Source organism: Corythoichthys intestinalis, chromosome 22, assembly GCF_030265065.1.
Source record: "Corythoichthys intestinalis isolate RoL2023-P3 chromosome 22, ASM3026506v1, whole genome shotgun sequence".
NCBI lineage: Eukaryota > Metazoa > Chordata > Actinopteri > Syngnathiformes > Syngnathidae > Corythoichthys > Corythoichthys intestinalis.
In genome coordinates this window covers 32,602,792-32,620,747 of record NC_080416.1, presented here as the reverse complement: position 1 = coordinate 32,620,747, position 17,956 = coordinate 32,602,792, and the positions used below count along the sequence as shown (strand labels likewise).

Sequence of the window (17,956 nt, the reverse complement as noted above, 5' to 3'; positions counted from 1 at the left end):
TATGCGTGAATACGTGTGGGAGGGAAATCGAGCACATGGAGGACAGTCGGCTTGGATTACAGGTTATCTGATAACCTCACGCACGTACGCATGCACGTATCCACGCTGCCAAGTCAGCAAGATTCATCTGACCGAGCATTTCAAGTGAACGTGGGTGTTGCGTTTCAGTGAGGCAATACTCTCTCTTTCTCTAATGTAGGTCATGTCTTGATACCATTATGCTCCGCAGTCTCCACTCAGCTGCACTTGACCCTGAGTCTCCTCTCGGGTGACACTTTGCTCTCCCCTGCTGTCGAAATGGATTAGAAATCTAGTCCTATTTGCCCCCGGGCTGCGAGTTGGACACCCCTGGTTTGAAGCAATTGCTGCTAATATTTGAAAGCAAGAAGTGGAGTAGTTAACTCATTGCCTGCCATTGACAACAATGGACATCCAATTCATTGGACATTTGTGTTTCAGAGCCGCAAAACGAATGTTTATCCGCCCTTCCAGGTTTTAATGGTTTGGACATCTTGCGCCGTCATTGGCAGACAATGACTTCATCTTTGAAGGATGCCTGAAAATGTTTTTTTTAATGTTTGTTGCTAAAGACAGCGGCACCAGCATCATGCCCAATATGTCTTTTTTTCAGGACTGTGAGGCGGGAGGCTCGCAGGGCGATGATTCCACATGAAGCGCCACACACTCGGCCCCCCGTCGTCCTCGGCGGCAGCAGCAGGTGCGATGTCGTGACACTCTAGAGTCGTCCCCCGGCAACCTGACAGTATCTTCACCCCTCTTTCCTCTCGCCTTTAAGGTTAGTCAACAAGTAGAAGGAGTGCGAAAAGTCAAAGACTGGAAAACGGAGACTTGAGGATCAGGAAAGTATTTGAGGATGAAGTCCAATCATGAACGCAGTAATGAATGTCTGCCCCCGAAGAAGAGGGAGATTCCCCCTAGCACGCTACCCTCAGAAAGCCGTTCCCCGATGGCACCGCCCCCCGCCAGCGAGCTCCAGGCCCCCGAGAATGTAGCCTGGCCAGTGTTGGGCGGGAACGGTAGCGCCGTGGGCGTCTCCCGTAGCGCAGCTCAGTCAGACGCCCCCAAGTACAAATCCTTGAGCGCCGCGTCCGACTCGGTGAGGCTCGTTTCGTCCCTTCCCGCCGTCTACACGTCCCCCATCTCTCAAAGCCAGTTGGGAGGGACTGTGCACTACGCCCAACTGCCGCCCAATCTTCAGTTCATCGCCTCGCCTTACAGCGCCCCCTACGCCGGCTTCGTTGGCCCTCACCTTCTCCCACCTCCCCCTCCGCCGCCGCCCCTCTCCTCCTCCTCTTGTCAGAGGTCGTCCTCACACCCCGAAATGCATTCGTCTTCGTTGGCCACCGCCAAATACGACCATCAGCGAGCGTCCGTCCGGTACGCCTCCACCATGCCCCCGCCACCCACATCCATGCACCACCATCACACCTCAGGTGCGCACTACACGGACCGAGGAACTGCCAGAAAAGAGGAGGGAGTCTCGAGCTCCAAGGAGCTTCACAACGGGGGACTGGATCGGAGTCGGCGTTTCGGCGCCACGCCGGAGAATGCTGTCAAATTGCGTGACGCCTACGAGGCCCTCCAGCTGGTTCTCCCGATGGACTATGCTCATGACCCCTCCGCTCCGAGAACATCGGTCATGCTCGTGCCAGACGGTCATGAGGACAGGCGTCCTGTGCCGTCCTGTGGCAGCCCCGGGAAGACGCGCCAGGAGAAAGGCAGCATCGTCCTGGGAAAACCAGTCACCCGAAGCCCTTCATCCTCTAACCACGCTTTCGTGTTTCCCCCACCCTTAAGCATAGACAATCTAAAAACTACTATCAACCCTCTGTCTCCACAGACTGTTATACAGACCACTCACAACTCTACGGTAGAATCTCTCCCAATGGGGGCTACTGCCATTTACCCCCAGTCCCCGGTGATAGGTTACATAGCAGGGACTGGCGGCAGCCAGCACGCGCCAATCACCTACCACCCCGGCCTTCAGCAACACGTGCTTATCACGGGTACGCAGCCGGTAATCATCCCAGTCAGTGGGACTTCCACTCCAGACCCCCCCACATCGTCCGCCGAGACTCACCGAGGAGAAGAAACTCCAGATAATCCCAGAAGCTCTTACCACCGGGCCACCTCGGGCGCAGTGATTCAAGCCCAGCTCCACCTTCCCGCGGTTCCGGCGCCCCCTCTGAGCGGGTCAGAAGCGCCCCAGTCTTTACCAGCGTATTTCGTCAAGGGATCCATCATCCAGCTGGCGGATGGCGAGCTGAAGCGTGTGGAGGAGCTAAAAACGGAGGACTTCATCCAGAGCGCCGAGATCAGCAGTGAGCTGAAAATCGACTCGTCCACGGTGGAGCGCATCGACGGTAGCCGGGCCTCGCCTGATTTTGCCGTGGTTCAATTCTCCGTAGGCGAGCACCGTTCCCAGGTAAGGCCGTGTCAAAATGTAACCTTAAATCCATCTCGAGGTTAATTGAATTCAATTTTATTTGTATAGCCCTATATCACAACAAGGTTGTCTCAGAGGGCTTTGCAGAGTCAATATGATACACAGTCAGAAGCAGTAGATGAATTAGATGAAGTTCGTGTCCTGGGCATCCCCCATCCTTAGACCCTCCATGTCGGCAAGGAAAAACGCCAAAAACCCTTTAGGAATAATGAGAAACCTAGGGGAGAACCACAGTTAGGAGAGATCCACTCCCAGGACAGGCAGGCTATAGACCCTACCCACCGACGTCACAAAACCACGTGCTCGCTGTATGGTTCCGCCCACTTGTCCGTCATTTTGTCTCTTTATTAGCATTGGTTTCAATTGATCGAGGAATTTAAAATGCATTTCATGGAAGACCCGGTGCTTTCTGATGCCGTAAACTCACTGGATGTGTTGCATAAAAGGCGTTATGTGGAAAAGCTTCGTTCTATACAGTCGCCAGATCCATATTTGATGCCCAAATCGATGTTTTTCGACCCACTGTCTTCGCCCTGTCTGCCTGACATCTGCTACGCTGATATTATCTTGTCCACACAAAATCAGCCTATTCTCACGAAAATTTGAAAAACTTCAAGAGCTTGGAGGCTTATAAATACTTCGTTGCTGGTTGGGTGAAACAGGTCCTCGTCCACGAAAATTCGGCAGGAATCTATCTTGTGGTTGGAAAGGTGAGTTACGAAATTTTCAATTCAAAATCTTTTGTTATTGCTAACATCCACTGTCAAGTCTAATGTATTTCATGTCGTTTGTCAATGGAGTTAAGGCTTTTAATGTTTATATGGTTTAGCGATAGCACTCTCACTACATACATACGTGTATGTTGTCGGCGATTAGCCTAGCAATGATCTTAATTGTGGTTATTTGTCAGCCCAAAACCCTCTAAGTATATCTTAAATGCATCTTACCGGATATAAAATGACTACTACATAGTCTGTGGTGATTTTTTGGTGCCCAGTTTTCACGTCGAATTGCAGCCGTCCATTTCGCTCTCCTCTTTGGATCCCTCGGAATACGGTAAAACTTCAAGTCTCTCTGTTAGTGCAACCAACAGCCACACACGCCTTCACCATTTTGATTATTAATGTTAAGGAGCAGAAAAACACGCCGTAAATAGGAGGAATGTACGTAGCCGTAACAGGTTAACACTATGTTTTGACGGACAATTGGGCAGTACCATTCAGGAGAGCGGAGTTGTGACGTCACGTGGGTAGGGTCTATAGATGCACCAGGACTGATGGTGGGTATTAGCAGCAGGAGGTCCAGTTTGTAGAGATGCAATGGAGTGAAGAAACAATAGCCATCTAGCCAGATGAGACGGGGGGGGGGTTAAAACAATATCAGTCAGTCTTTCTCTTTCTGTTAAACAATACCGCGAGATTCTGCCAAGTGTTGCCTGATAGAAAAGTTCTCATTTGTATTTTTACTATATGTGAAGGTACGGTTTCCGATCTTTTGCAACCCCTCTAGGTGAGCGTGGAGGTCTTGGTGGAGTATCCTTTCTTCGTCTTTGGCCAAGGATGGTCGTCGTGCTGCCCGGACCGAACCACCCAACTCCTGGAGCTGCCTTGCACAAAGCTTTCCGTGGGTGACGTCTGTATTTCGCTCACCCTCAAGAACCTGAGGAACGGATCCCTGACCAAGAGTCACCCCTCGGAGCCGGTCCTCTCTTCCTTGGCTGCCGATCAAGGGCACCTCTTCCGAGCCCCCGAGACTGTCGGCGGAGGAGGGGAGCGGGAGAACGGAGTGGATCCGACGGGTAGCTTCGATGCCTTGGAAAACGGGGATCTCGGGTCGAGTGAAAGAGGATCCGTTTTGAGAGCGGACCCCGGGAAGCTGTGCAGTGGCGGCAGGAAGCGGAGGTGGTCTGCGCCTGAAGGTCGGAAAGTGGAAAAACCTGAGGAGCCGCCCTTGACCTTAGTTAAACCGTCTTTTATTCCTCATGACATCAAAGTCACCATTGAGGGAAGGTCAAATATCGGCAAATGAAGAAAAATCGGGATCACTTGTAGAACAGTCAATGCCCACTTTTTTTGTTTTGTTTTACCTTGAGTACTGTACTGTGGAGACAACAACACTCTACACGTTATCACTTTAAGTCGTAGTCCGACACGATCTGTGCAGTTTTTCACACGAGATGGCCCATGTTAGCTCGTAGCACGTTAGCGTGACTTGGCAATCGAGAGAGAGAAAGAGAGGGAACAACAAATGTTGCTATCTTAGCTTTTAGCCTTTGGCTGAGTTTTGATCCTTCATATTCTTCTGTCTCACCAGTTTTTAATGATTGTCAAATGAATCTGAATCAGGGGTTGTAAAAAGTCACGGGTGGAACTGTGACAGGTCAATGTTGCTTTTATAAAATAGATATCAAACTTTGTACAAATGCAAACACACTGGGGTTGGCGAATGTTCGTGTTTGGTGATAAAATCTTACTTTATATTTTTGTAATGAGATTGAACGAGGCGGTCTGTGAAGAGTTTGGCTTTTACTTCTTTTTAAAGCAGTACTGTACGTTTGTCGGGGGGCGTAACAAGTAGCAGCAGCAGCACTTTGGCGAGCAACGCGGGGGGCCGAGTCGTCGGGGTTTTTCGTTCCCGCCGATGTGCCTCCAAAAAGATGGAATGGATGAATTTCTATGACGAAAAGCTCGCGGCGGTGCGAGTTTTGAAGGATGTCTTTGTGTGCAAAATGTCTGTCTATACAAACACGTCAACTCGAAAGCCATCCCACTAATTGGATGTATGTACTGTATTTGTGATGCGGGTGTATGGAGGCGCTTATGTTTTGGTGCGTTTTGTCCCACGACGGACAGCTTTTTCATCGTCACGCACACTTGTAGTTGTACAGTACAGTTGCACAGTGCTACAGTATGTGCTGTGTTTGCTTATGTATACTGTGTATAAACAAATAATACCCTCACTTAATAACTATAAATATACTGCATATGTATAGAGAAGAAGAATGAGACGATGTTCAGTGTTTCCGTGTTGGAATCTTTAAAGAGAATCTTGCAGTTTGCACATCAAGAGGAAAGGAATCGGATGTTTTGTGGAGGTTTTTTGTTGTTGTTGTTGTTATTGTTTTGGCGGACCCTATTTCTTGGACAAGCCAAACACTGGAGCAGTCCCAGTTTATCTAATCATTAATGTTCTAGGTACACAGCGGTATCATAGGGGGCAGCCAAGGGTGAAGCAACCCATGTGCCAACCAACGAGTCATTGATGGTCTTGGAGTGCGACACTTGTTGGCTCCCACTTTTTTGACTAGATAGTGGTAAGCTAGGAATTAGTTGGTACCTGGATGTGACCCTAAGGGTGCTTTCACACTAGCACTGTTTGGTCCGTTTTAAACGAACCAGAGTTCTTTTTCTCAGATAGTCTGCTTTGTTTCGTAAATGTGAACGCGCATCCGAACTCTAGTTCGCACCAACAAACAAACTTTATTCTGCTCAAAAATCGTAGGTCGGGGTGCGCTTTAAACCCTGCTTTGCTTGCGAATACAAGCGGAGCAGGTTGCGCTTATGCTACATTACGTGCAGAGGCTGTGATGCTCCACGCTCCCTCCCTACCAGGGGGAAGGTATTCCCTCTTCTAAATTTGAGTGCGCCTTTTGTCCACGTGACGCTACTCAGAAAAGTTGGTTGGCACAGTGTGAATACTGAACCTTTATAACAAGTCATTTGCAAATGTTGTTGCGAGGTAGCTCTCCAACCGGACCCAGGTCCTCCTGGGTCTAATGTGAAAGTGCCCTAGACCTAGTTTTGAAAATCCATGAGCACCTAAGGGTAACCTGGAAGAGAACTAAGGGACAAAAAAAAAAAAAAAAACAGATTTTTACTGTCTTACCCCTCTTCATTGGTTCATTGTTTGGGCTTGTTCAATAAGCAAGCTAGGAGTCACCAAGGATGTGACCTGAGAGCAATGACTCTGGGACAAAACTAGGGCTCAGTTTAGGAGGCAATTATTGGGAACTACCTGGGAACAACTACTACTAAATGATCATTGGGCATCTGAGGGTGACTCTGGGCGCATCACAGAGGGTAAAGCAGGAGAGACCTAGCTGGCTTAGTAGGAGTAACTCCAGGGGGCACTGGGGGTAACCAAAGGGAATTTCTGGGGCCAAAACTGGGCTCGATCAATTAGCTACTGGTAGTGTGTTCTAACTGTCACCCTGCCCCACTTTGTACTCGTTTTGTGGCTTTTTAAAGTAAGTAAACAGACACAGGGCCGCAAGGTGGATGACAGGGTAACCTCACAGTCCTGAAATCAAGGGTTCAAGGGCCTTCTTGTGTGGAATTTGCACGTTCTCCCTGTTCTTGAGTGGTTTTCTCTGGGTATATATGATTGAATGCTGTCCACGGGGCGGCGGTTGTTTGTCTTTTTGTGCTTTGCAATCAGCTGACAACCAGTTGAGGTTGTACCTTGCACAGATAGATTGGTGGATATAGCTGGCAGTGGTGACAGCAAGTGTGGAGTGGATATGTATGTGACTTTGGTAGGAGTTAAAAAATACAGGGTTCCTCTTTGCTTTTCAAGTCTGACTGAGCGGAAGTCATTTTGATGCCTTGTGTGAATTGAGAGCGTACTCCGATTTTGTAAGAAAAAATCTATGTCCCCAATGGAAAATGTAATCCAATCAATCAGTCTCTTCGAACCTCTAAAGATTTTACTTTTCAGGTTGAAAACACACACACAATGCTACTAATGGAGCCAAAGCCAAGTCATGCTTGCGTCGCTATGGTTACCTAAGAAAGCAATATCATGCACTTTGCTTGTGTATGTTATGTACACACACACATGGAATCATTCCACTGGAGTAGTTGGCAATAAACATTTCAATGGTGATCCTCCAGCAACCAAAACCTTCACGACAAAAGAAAATTTTACGAATCGTCGTTTTCAGGGATCTGTCCTCGTATATATGCAGTAAGTCGACGCGACCCCCGCAAACCTCCCGTCAGAGTTCTGCACCTGACAAGACGCCCTCCTACAGGGGGCGTGACTTAAATCCTCAATAACCGTTAGCTACCTTTGCTGTAGTGGCGTAGCAAGGGCCCTAAAGGGCCCCTCACCTGGGTTCAGAATTTCAAGGGTGTATGTTTCAAGAAAACAGAATAGTTGTCGTGGTAACCTTAGGTTAAAATGGTGCCAAATTACAGTAGAGGGCAACCTGGGAAGGACTCTTGGAATACGTAGGATCTACTAGGGGATTATTTTGGGAGCAACCTTGGGGTTGACGTGTGGGTCAGCTTGGAACTACTTCGGGGTGAACGAGTTATTTGAGGGAAACCCAGAGCTATCTGGGCGAAACGCACAGGGCAACTAGAAAGTACCTGGGGACAAACTAGAGAGTGACTCGGGGAGACACCTAGAGACCTAATCAGTAGCATTCTGTGGCAAAACTAGAGGGCAGGAACTGCATTAGGGGGTTTTCAGGTATTGTTGTATGAGCCACATGGGGGAAACCTAGATGGGCATCCTAGGAGCTATATGGGGGCAACATCAGGGGCATTTAAAGGGCACCTGGTGCCAAACTCGGTAACAGGGAGAAACTAGAGGGTAAACAAAATTAATCTGTCGAAAACTAGAGGGCAGGAGCTTCATTGGAGGGGGTTCTTCAGGTAGTGGTATACTGGGTACCTAGGGGAAACCTAGAAGGCTTTTCTATGAGCTTTTTGGAGGCAAGGGCACGGCATCTGGTGGTTGACTTGGGTAGCAACCCAAAGGGTGATCAGTAGCGATCTGTGGCAAAACTACAGGGCAGGAACTGCATTAGGGGGTCTTCGAGTATTGTTGTACGTGCTTCCTGGGGGAAACCTAGATGGGCATCCTAGGAGCTATCTGGGGGAAACATCAGGGGCATTTAGAGGGCACCTGGTGCCAAACTGTATTAACTTGGGGAGAAACTAGAGGGTAAACAATAGTAATCTGTGGAAAAACTAGAGTGCAGGAACTTCATTGTGTGGGGTTCTTCAGGTTGTGGTATACAGGGTACTTGGGGGAAACCTAAGAATGCTTTTCGAGGAGCTTTTTGGGGGCAAAGGCAGGGCACCTGGTGGGTGACTTGGGTAGGGACCTAAAGGGTGATCATTCGCGATCTGCGGCAAAACTAGAGGGCAAGAACTACGTACGTATAACTTTGAGAATTCCCATGAAACAAGTTTGTGTATGACCCAGAGGTGGTCCTTGGTAGGAGCGACCCGGAAAACCCTCGCTACGCCTCTACTTTGCCGAGCTGCTCTTTTCCTACTAATTTCACGTTATTAGTTTAAATCCCGAAGGCAGTCGACTGTTTCCGAATGAGCGAAAGGAAAATGACGAAACTTGACTTTGACGCCTGCCCCTAAGAAACGTCCCATCATGTGCAATATGAGACAAACTAACGTTCCCCCTTCCTCTGCCGCTTGTGTGCCAAGTCGACGTAGCATCATGTTAACCGGTAGCTTGCTTGTTCCCCCCACTCCCCGGCAGGCGGCCTTCCTGCTCTTGCGTGCGTGAATGGACAAACATTACTCAAGGTTCATAGAGACAAACCTCATTGCCAAAGTGGGGACCACACTTTTATATTAAGTCAAAAATATATTAAAAAAAAACGGAAAAAAAAAAAAAAAAAAAAAACGACGATGCACATGTGAGTGGAGGTTTTTAAAGACGTTTCAGCACTTTGGAATCCTAGCGAGGGTGGGTGGTGACTGCTAATTTATCTCCAATGAATGACATGAGGGGGTGAAAAAAATGGAGACAAAAAAATAATGGAATGTAAATTTTATTTTTGCATGTTTGTCACCTCACCATGTTGGGTAACAACAGTTTTACATTTATCTTGTTCACTGCCATTGACAGAGATAGATGCCAAATCTGTTTGAACTGGGAAGGCTAGCATTGAATGATCATCTTATAGCACCTTTGACGGTGATAATCGTCCAATCCATTATGGGAGGAGCTGGCAACGATCGTTCGATAATATTAATAAAGTACATCAAAATAGGACTGGGTAATATGACCTAAAAATAAAATCCGATTTTTATGCGCTAAATTTGGACTTTTCCCCAATTTTTTAAAGAAAACAATAAGAAACAAAAGACAGAGAAAGCACAAAACAATGGTTAAATGTTGACTGAAAAATGGTTCAATGTTGATTAAAAGTAACATAAAAACTTACCTTGTAAATATCTTTTTCTCTCTCCCTATTTGTGCTGTCACCCCCGAAATATATCATAACTAGACAAACAAACTCTATTGAATAACTGATACCTGATAAATTTCCTTTTTGTTAAAAGAACAACACCAAAAAAAAAAAAAAAAACTTGAACGAATACATTTGTTGAATCACTCACAACTATTGTTGCACCGATACCATTTTTTGGGCCCGATACCGATACAGATACCTGGCTGTGCAGTATCGGCCAATACCGATACCAATCCGATACCACTCTGTTAGCAAAAAAAAAAAAAGCTCTGAAACAGAAAATACAACTGTTATTAATATATATTTTTTTATTTGCTAACAAGCAAAAATAACATCATATAAACAAGCATTTTAGTGCATAATATTTATGTGCTTACTTCTTACTGATCTGAAGAAATTTTGTATATAAGTGCTGAGAACAATCTTTACTGTTTGTAAAGTGGGGCACACTGTTGATTGCTGCAGCTTTCTTAACAGCTATATTTACCATATAAGCAAAACATCCTATTTGTGGTCCATCTGTAACATGTACTGAATTAACAGTATTTGCAGCATTATCTATAGTCACTGGGTATAGATTGATATGGCCTGCTTAACTTCCATTCATCAATGTAGTATATGGACTACGCGTCGCTCAGGGTTTACGCAGCTAATGGCATGGGATCTAATGTAGCACATCTAGGGTTGCTATTTGATCATATCTAGTATGTGCGCGCGAGAGTTGGCATGGGATCTAACATAGGACATCTAGGTTGCTATTTGATGTTATCTAGTGTGCGTGCTGCGCCGCATGAGTGTTGTCTGGCCACAGAAGTCACTTCTGCTCATTACTGCACAACACATATAACAATCGACTTTCATAAACAGGACGAGCTTCAAGTACGGCGCTCTTAATTTGCCACTCATTGTTCATCATGAAACCATGAGTTTGCTTAGTCTCCCACGGTTTTAACCTTTCTGATCCCATCGGCGCTATAATAGCAGGCGTTAGCTTACGCATGCTAATCGTTTGTGAATGCCATGTTAGATGAGCAGCGTAACATCGCGGAAATGCGTTGTAGTTTACATCCTTAAAATTGAAGACGAAGGAGTTAATTTCGTTTGGTAATTTTGAGACAAAGACATACAGATGTCATGCATCAGGATTTGGGAAGTTAGCTCACGTGGGGAGGACAGTACATTTGCGTTCAAGTTATGCCAAGAGATGGTATCGGCGCCCTAAATGTTGGTACTCGTCGATACCGATACCACCAATCCGGGCCGGATCGGCGCCCCCTGCCGATACTGGTATCGGTATCGGTGCAACTTTACTCACAACAATTGATTTACAGTGAATTTTTCAAGCAAAGCTTGTTCTTCTACAGAGATCCCAGGTGCCAGGGCAGAAAAAAAAATCATAGCTAATATGTACCCACAGTTCACTAATATGTAGCCACGGATTACTAGACTGTGACTATAGATTACTAAACCAGAGGTGTCAAACTGGTCCTCCAAGGGCGGCAATGGGTGCTGAATTTCATTCCAACTAAACGAGATGAATACCTTTTCACTTATCTGGTGTTTTACACGTGTAATCAGTTAATTGTCATCCTGGGCGGCTTGTTCTAGCAGAAACCTCATTGGTTGAACTATCTGTTCTGAATCTGTTGGCACAAAGACCAGGACCCACTGCGGATCTTTGTGGAATCGGTTTGACACCCCTGTTACTAAACTGTACCCACAGTTTAGTAATCTGTGGGTATAGTTTAGTAATCTGTACCCACAGTTTGCTATTCTTTTGCCATAGATTACTAAAACTGGGTACAGTATAGTTATTTGCACTCACAGTTTAGCAATGACCCGGACACAATAGTCCCCAACATGGTTTGGTGGAGACTCAAAATGCCTACAAACCAATCAAGCAGCTGCACATGAGTTACCTTTCAAAACAACTTGTCAAGTGTGCAGCTGCTTGCTTGGTCCATAGCCGTTTGGAGTCCCTACCAAACCAAATTGGTGACTACCATTTCCGGGTCATTGCTAAACTGTGTGTACAAATTAGTAAATTTAACTGTCCCTACAGATTACTAAACTGTACCCACAGTTTAGGAATATGTGAGTCAAAGTAAACCGTAGCCACAGTAGTAATCTGTACCGTGGTTATAGTTTAGTAATCTGTGGGTACAGTTTAGTAATCTGGATACAGTTAAATTTACCAATTTGTACCCATAGTTAGCAATGACCCGGAAACAATAGTCCCCAACATGCTTTGGTCGAGACTCCAAATACCTACAAACCAAGCAAGCAACTGCACATGAGTTACCTTTCAAAATAACGTTGTTCATCAAGTGTGCATCTGCTTGCTTGGTCTGTCGGTGTTTGGTGTCTCCACCAAACCAAATTGGTGACTACCGTTTCCGGGTCATTGCTAAACTGTGCGCACAAATTAGTAAACTAAACTGTCCCTACAGATTACTAAACTGGACCCACAGTTTAGTAATATGTGAGTCAAAGTAAACCATACCCACAGTTTAATAATCTGTACCGTGGGTATAGTTTAGTAATCTGTGGGTACAGTTTAGTAATCAGTCCTCACAGTTTAGTAATCTATACCCGCAGTTAAGTGATCTGTGGGTACAGTTAAGTTTACCAATTTGTACCCATAGTTTGCAATGACCCGGAAAGGATAGTCCCCAACTTGGTTTGGTGAAGACTCCGAATACCTACAAACCAAGCAAGCAGCTGCACATGAGTTACCTTTTAAAATAACGTTTTTCATCAAGAGTGCATCTGCTTGCTTGGTCCGTCTTTGTTTGGAGTTTCTACCAAACTAATTGGTGACTACCGTTTCCTGGTCATTGCTAAACTGTGGGTACAAATTAGTAAACTAAACTGTCCTTACAGATTAATAAACTGTACTCAGTTTAGTCATATGTGAGTCAAAATAAACCGTAATAGGGCTGCAGCTATCGAATATTTTAGTAGTCGATTAATCAATGAACTAGTTTGTTCGAATAAACGAGTAATCGGATAAGGAACATAAAAAAATTAAAATACCTAAGCTGAGCCTCAAACGGTATTAAAAAAAAATAAAAAAAATGAGGATCTATGTACAACAAAAGAACAATTGGCTAACGTACATAGCAAAAATCCGCTATCTTAAATGCTATAAAATGCTAACTTTTTTTTAATGCTCTAAACAAATGGTTCAGACACATATTCCCACAAAAAACAGCTAAATATACTTATAAACTATTTAACGAATGCATTAAAAAAACATAAGCTCAAACAAAAACTTATGTTGGTCTTAACAGGGAGCAGCTGGATTCAGCCATGTTGAAATGAGGCAGAGTAGTGGGCAGTGTATCCACCCAAATCAATAAAACTAAATACAAACACTTTCAAAACAAACCATTACAACGCCACTTTAATTAAACGAATAGTCAAAGCAGCAAAATTAAATTCGAATCTTTTTTTCTAATCGAATACTCGAGTTGAACGATTAATCGTTGCAGCACTAAACTGTACCCATAGTTTAGTAATCTGTATTGTGGGTAGATTTTAGTAATCTGTGGGTACAGTTTAGTATTCAGTCTTCACAGTTTAGTAATCTATACCCACAGTTTAGTAATATGTACCTACAGATCACTAAACTGTGCAAACCAATTAGTAATCTGTGGGTACAGTTAAATTGACTAATTTGTATCCATAATTATCAATGACCCGGAAACGATAGTCCCCAACGTGGTTTGGTGGAGACTCGAAATGCCTACAAACCAAGCAAGCAGCTGCACACGAGTCACCTTTCAAAAAAACTTTGTTCGCCAAGTGTGCAGCTGCTTGATTGGTCCGTCATTGTTCGGAGTCTCTACTAAACCCACAGTTTAGTAATCTGTGAGTCAAAGTAAACCATACACACAGTTAATAAACTGTACCTACAGTTTAGTAATCTGTGACTCAAAGAAAAACTGTGCTCCCAGGTAATAAACTGTACCCACAGTAAACTTTACCCCCAGTTAATAAACTGTACCCACAGTTTAGTCATCTGTACCATGGGTATAGTTTTATTAATACTGTATGTGGGTACATTTTAGTAATCAGTCCTCACAGTTTAGTCATCTGTACCCACAGTTTAGTAATATGTACCCACAGATCACTAAACTGTGCAGACAGATTGGTAATCTGTGGGTGCAGTTAAATTTACCAATTTGTACCCATAGCTAGCAATGACCCGGAAACGATAGTCCCAAACATGGTTTGGCGGCGACACGAAATGCCTACAAACCAAGCAGCTCAACACGTGTTACCTTTCAAAACAACTTTTTTCATCAAGTGTGCACCGCTTGCTTGGTCCGTCGTTGTTTGGAGTGTCTACCAAACCTACAGTTTAGTAATCTGTGACTCAAAGAAAAACTGTACCCCCAGTTAATAAACTGTACCCGAGTTTAGTAATCTGTACCGTGGGTTTAGTTTATGTACCCGCAGATTAATAAATTGTGCAGACAGTTTAGTAATCTCTGAATACAGTTTACTAATTTGCACCCATCGTTAGCAATGACCCAGAAACGATAGTCCCCAGCATGGTTTGTTGTAGACTCGAAACGCCTACAAACCAAGCAAGCAGCTGCATTTCAAGTCTCAAACTATGATCGTGGGCAGAGAACCCTAAAACAGGCACGTTAGATGGCGTGTTTATGGAGTCAAAAGGTTTTATTTAATATACAGCCATGGGGTCCTTGACGGAGAAAGCCCAGGCAAAGGTACCAAGAGACGTGTGGCGTTGGAGAGATCCTAGGACAAAGCAAGAAAGGTCGATGATCAGATGAGATTACTCAGCAATATTCACAACGTGAGAAAGCACTAACACAGAACTGAAAGAGACGATCCAGCGACGTGGTGGAGTTCTGGCTGGTTTATGTAGGCAGATGGTGATTGCTGAAACCTGCCACTGCTCCACCCGTCAAGTGCTGGCCCTGTAATGCAGTGGTCTCCAAACTATTCCACATAGGGCCGCAGTGGGCGCAGGATTTCATTCCAACAAAACAAGACAACACCTATGCACCAATCTGGTGTCTTACAAGTGTAAACAGTTGATTGCAGTCAGGTGCTGCTTGTTTTAGTAGAAACTTCATTGGTTAAACTGTTGGTACTCGAACGGTTGGAACAAAAACCAGGACCCACAGCGGCCCTTGAGGACCGGTTTGGAGACCCCTGCTGTAATGGGAAGACAGACACACCCACGCACTTGCCCAGCCCAGGGCCTGACAGTTTGGTCCATCGGCGTTTGGAGTCCCTACCAAACCAAATTGGTGACCACCGTTTCTGGGTCAATTCTAAACTGTTGGTACAAATTAATAAACTAAACTGTACCCACAGTACAGTTTAGTAATCCGTGGGTACAAATTACTAAACTCTTACTAAACAAATTACTTAACTGTACCCACAGTTTACTAATTAACTGTACCCACAGTGTAGTATAGTTTAGTAATCTGTTCCCACAGTTTATTAATCTGTGGGTACTGTTTAGTAATCTGTCACCACAGTTTAGTAATCTGTACCCACAGTTTAGTATTTACTAAACTGTCCCCACAGTTTAATAATCTGTACTGTAGGTACAGTTTAGTAATCTTTGGGTACAGTTTAGTAATATGTCCCCACAGTTTACTAATTTGTACCCACAGTTTAGCGATGACCCGGAAACAAGTATTCTTATTATATTATCGCACTTTTCTATCACTGTCAATGGCTTCTAATCATTCATTTTTTTTGTCTTTCTGTTTTTTACTTTTCAAGCAACCCCCAGATGATAAAATTCAAGAAAACTAACTAAATGTTGTTTTATTATTCCCCACCCCCGTCAATTTTTTTGCACATTTTCAGGTGTAACGCCTGTCGTCTTGGACCGCTACCTTTTACATGAATGACAAAAGTGGGTGAGCGTTGATTGATTTGCTTGATTGAAAGGGAGGAAACCTGAGAAAAGAATTAGTTTTCCCTCCGCTTCTTTTATTTTGCACATTTGTCTAGCGTAGCAACCACCATCTTGGAAATTCTTTTACCAATGACAAAATGGCGCTGACGGCGTGTTGTTTGGTGCCATGCAGACGGCGGCGTACCTTCACGTCGTCGTAGTTTTCTGCTGTTTGTGTGTTTGAAAGTTGGCTAGGAAACCATCAGTATCTGGAGTTTTTTTTTTTTTTTTAACGACAAGCGTCCTCAGCTCAGAGGATCACTTTGTGCTACTTTTTCTTTCTCGCACAACTTCACCATTTAAAGAAAACGTAAAGGAAAATAGAGAATGTTTGCGTATTGAGGGCAATAGATGTCTAATTGGAAGTCTATTAGAGATAAACTCATTTTGGCTCATGGCAGAAGATGAAAAGAACTGTCTATGGGCGGCCATGTTGGTAGGGGCGACATTGCTATCAAAGTCAATACATTGACATTAAAATGAAGTCATAACTATCTTATTTCTCAATCAATTTTGAAAACATTATTTGATCAATATCAAAGCATCTGCTATTTACTCAGTGGTTGCCATTGACGGCGCTGGATGTCCAATCTGTTTCAAGTAGGAGGGCACGCAGACCCAACATTTTCAGAAAGTGACTCAAATCAACAAAAAAGTGACACTAAAATGCCTTCAAATCAACAGGTCACCTGACCTGCAAGTACCCAAAATGACCGTATTGAAACTCGATGTTCATTAGCTGCCAACCCTCCTGCTCTAAACAGATTGGACATATTCTAGCGATACTTATTTCAATTCACAGCCGAAGGATGATGGGACGCCACCCGATTGGAAGTCTAACACGTCAACGGCACTGAAAGAGTTAAGAAAACCGCAGAAAAGAAAAATACATTCTGTGGGCGCTTTTGTTGTGTTTTGAAATTTAATCAGGATTTTTTGTTTGTTTTGTTTTAATTATTTGTCCATAGCGCTGGATAACCAACTCAGGCAGAAAGGAAATAAAAAAAAAAGATAAACATGTATAGACCCACTTTAAATGTTTGAATCAATTTCCAAGGTGGGATGTTTGGCTTGTATAAGATGTGTACATTTAGGAGAAATAATTTAATATGATTAACAATTATGATAATGCAGTATGTATGTATGATTCTAGAGATGTCTTTCCCTCCCTCGCCCCCCCTTCACCACTTTTGCACGCCGAGGAACAGGACTTGACGGCTGCTCGCAAAGGACAATGTGGCCTGCGGGGGGCGCAGTGGTTCCCAGTTTCTACTTTCTTCGCCTTTTCTCTTCTTTTCTTCTTGTTCTCTAGCCACGAAGAAAGCTTGTGGCTGTCTGTATTTGACGTACGTGTACAAATGCACCTCTTTGAAAACAAAATGAAATCTTGACATATCGGAAATAAACGGGCACTTTGTGGTTTTTGGGGGGTTTGGAACGCTTCTCTGTCAAACGCATCGTTAGTTACGACAAAGTTCTATATTTGGCTTACCTGTCTTATGAATGTTATTGCTGCTTTTTTGTCAATTTTGTCAAAACGTTGCAAAAATTAACGTGACACAGGCTTGTGTTTTTAGTCGCCTAAAAGTTCACTGTTGCTCCATAGACTTCATGCTAACCGAGTGGAAACACAGACAAAGAGCTTTTCTCATTGAAAATTCTTGTGAATAAATGCTTAAATTCCTGAATTCTTTATAGATATGGACGTAAAACAGTCTCGATTCTTGGTTAAAAGCAATCGTTTATTTGACGTAAATATTGCGAACTATGATGCTCGTCGGTAAGCAAATTAGAGGCCGCCATATGTAAACAAAGAGCTTTTTCCTCTAAAAATTCTTGTGAACAAATGCTTAAATCCCTTAATTCTTTATAGATATGGACGTAAAACAGTCTCGATTCTTGGTTAAAAGCAAAAAAAAAAAAAATTGTGCAGTTAGCATTTATTTGACATAAATATTGCGAACTATGACGCTAGTCAGAAAGCAAATTAGCTGCCGCCAAAAATTCTTGTCAATAAATGCTTAAATACCTGAATTCTTTATAGATATGGTTGTAAAACAGTCTCGATTCTTGGTTAAAAGTGAAAAAAATCGTGCAGTTAGCATTTATTTTATGTAAATATTGCGAACTCTGATGCTAGTCAGCAAATGTAGCGGCCGCCTTATGAAAACAAAGAGCTTTTTCCGTTGAAAAGTCTTGTGAATAAATGCTTAAATCCCTGAATTCTTTATAGATATGGATGTAAAACAGTCTTGATTCTTGGTTAAAGGCAAAAAAATATATATAAAATCGTGCAGTTAGCATTTATTTT

At 43.9% G+C, this 17,956-nt stretch overlaps 1 protein-coding gene across 5 annotated transcripts in view; it reads left to right on the top strand.

Moving 5' to 3' along the window:
- Positions 1–17,921, top strand: part of atxn1a (ataxin 1a) — a 128,110-nt gene extending 110,189 nt beyond the window's left edge. For 3 of the 5 annotated variants that reach the window (XM_057827140.1, XM_057827141.1, XM_057827144.1), the window contains 3 exons: positions 632–718; positions 797–2,446; positions 3,977–17,920. In XM_057827140.1, coding sequence (XP_057683123.1) covers positions 875–2,446; positions 3,977–4,495 — 2,091 coding nt within the window. In that variant the 5' untranslated portion in view covers positions 632–718; positions 797–874 and the 3' untranslated portion in view covers positions 4,496–17,920. Of the gene's footprint in view, positions 1–631; positions 719–796; positions 2,447–3,976 lie in introns of all 5 variants that reach the window. The other 2 variants (XM_057827143.1, XM_057827145.1) reach the window with 1 other exon arrangement.
- The last annotated feature ends 35 nt before the right edge of the window (positions 17,922–17,956 follow it).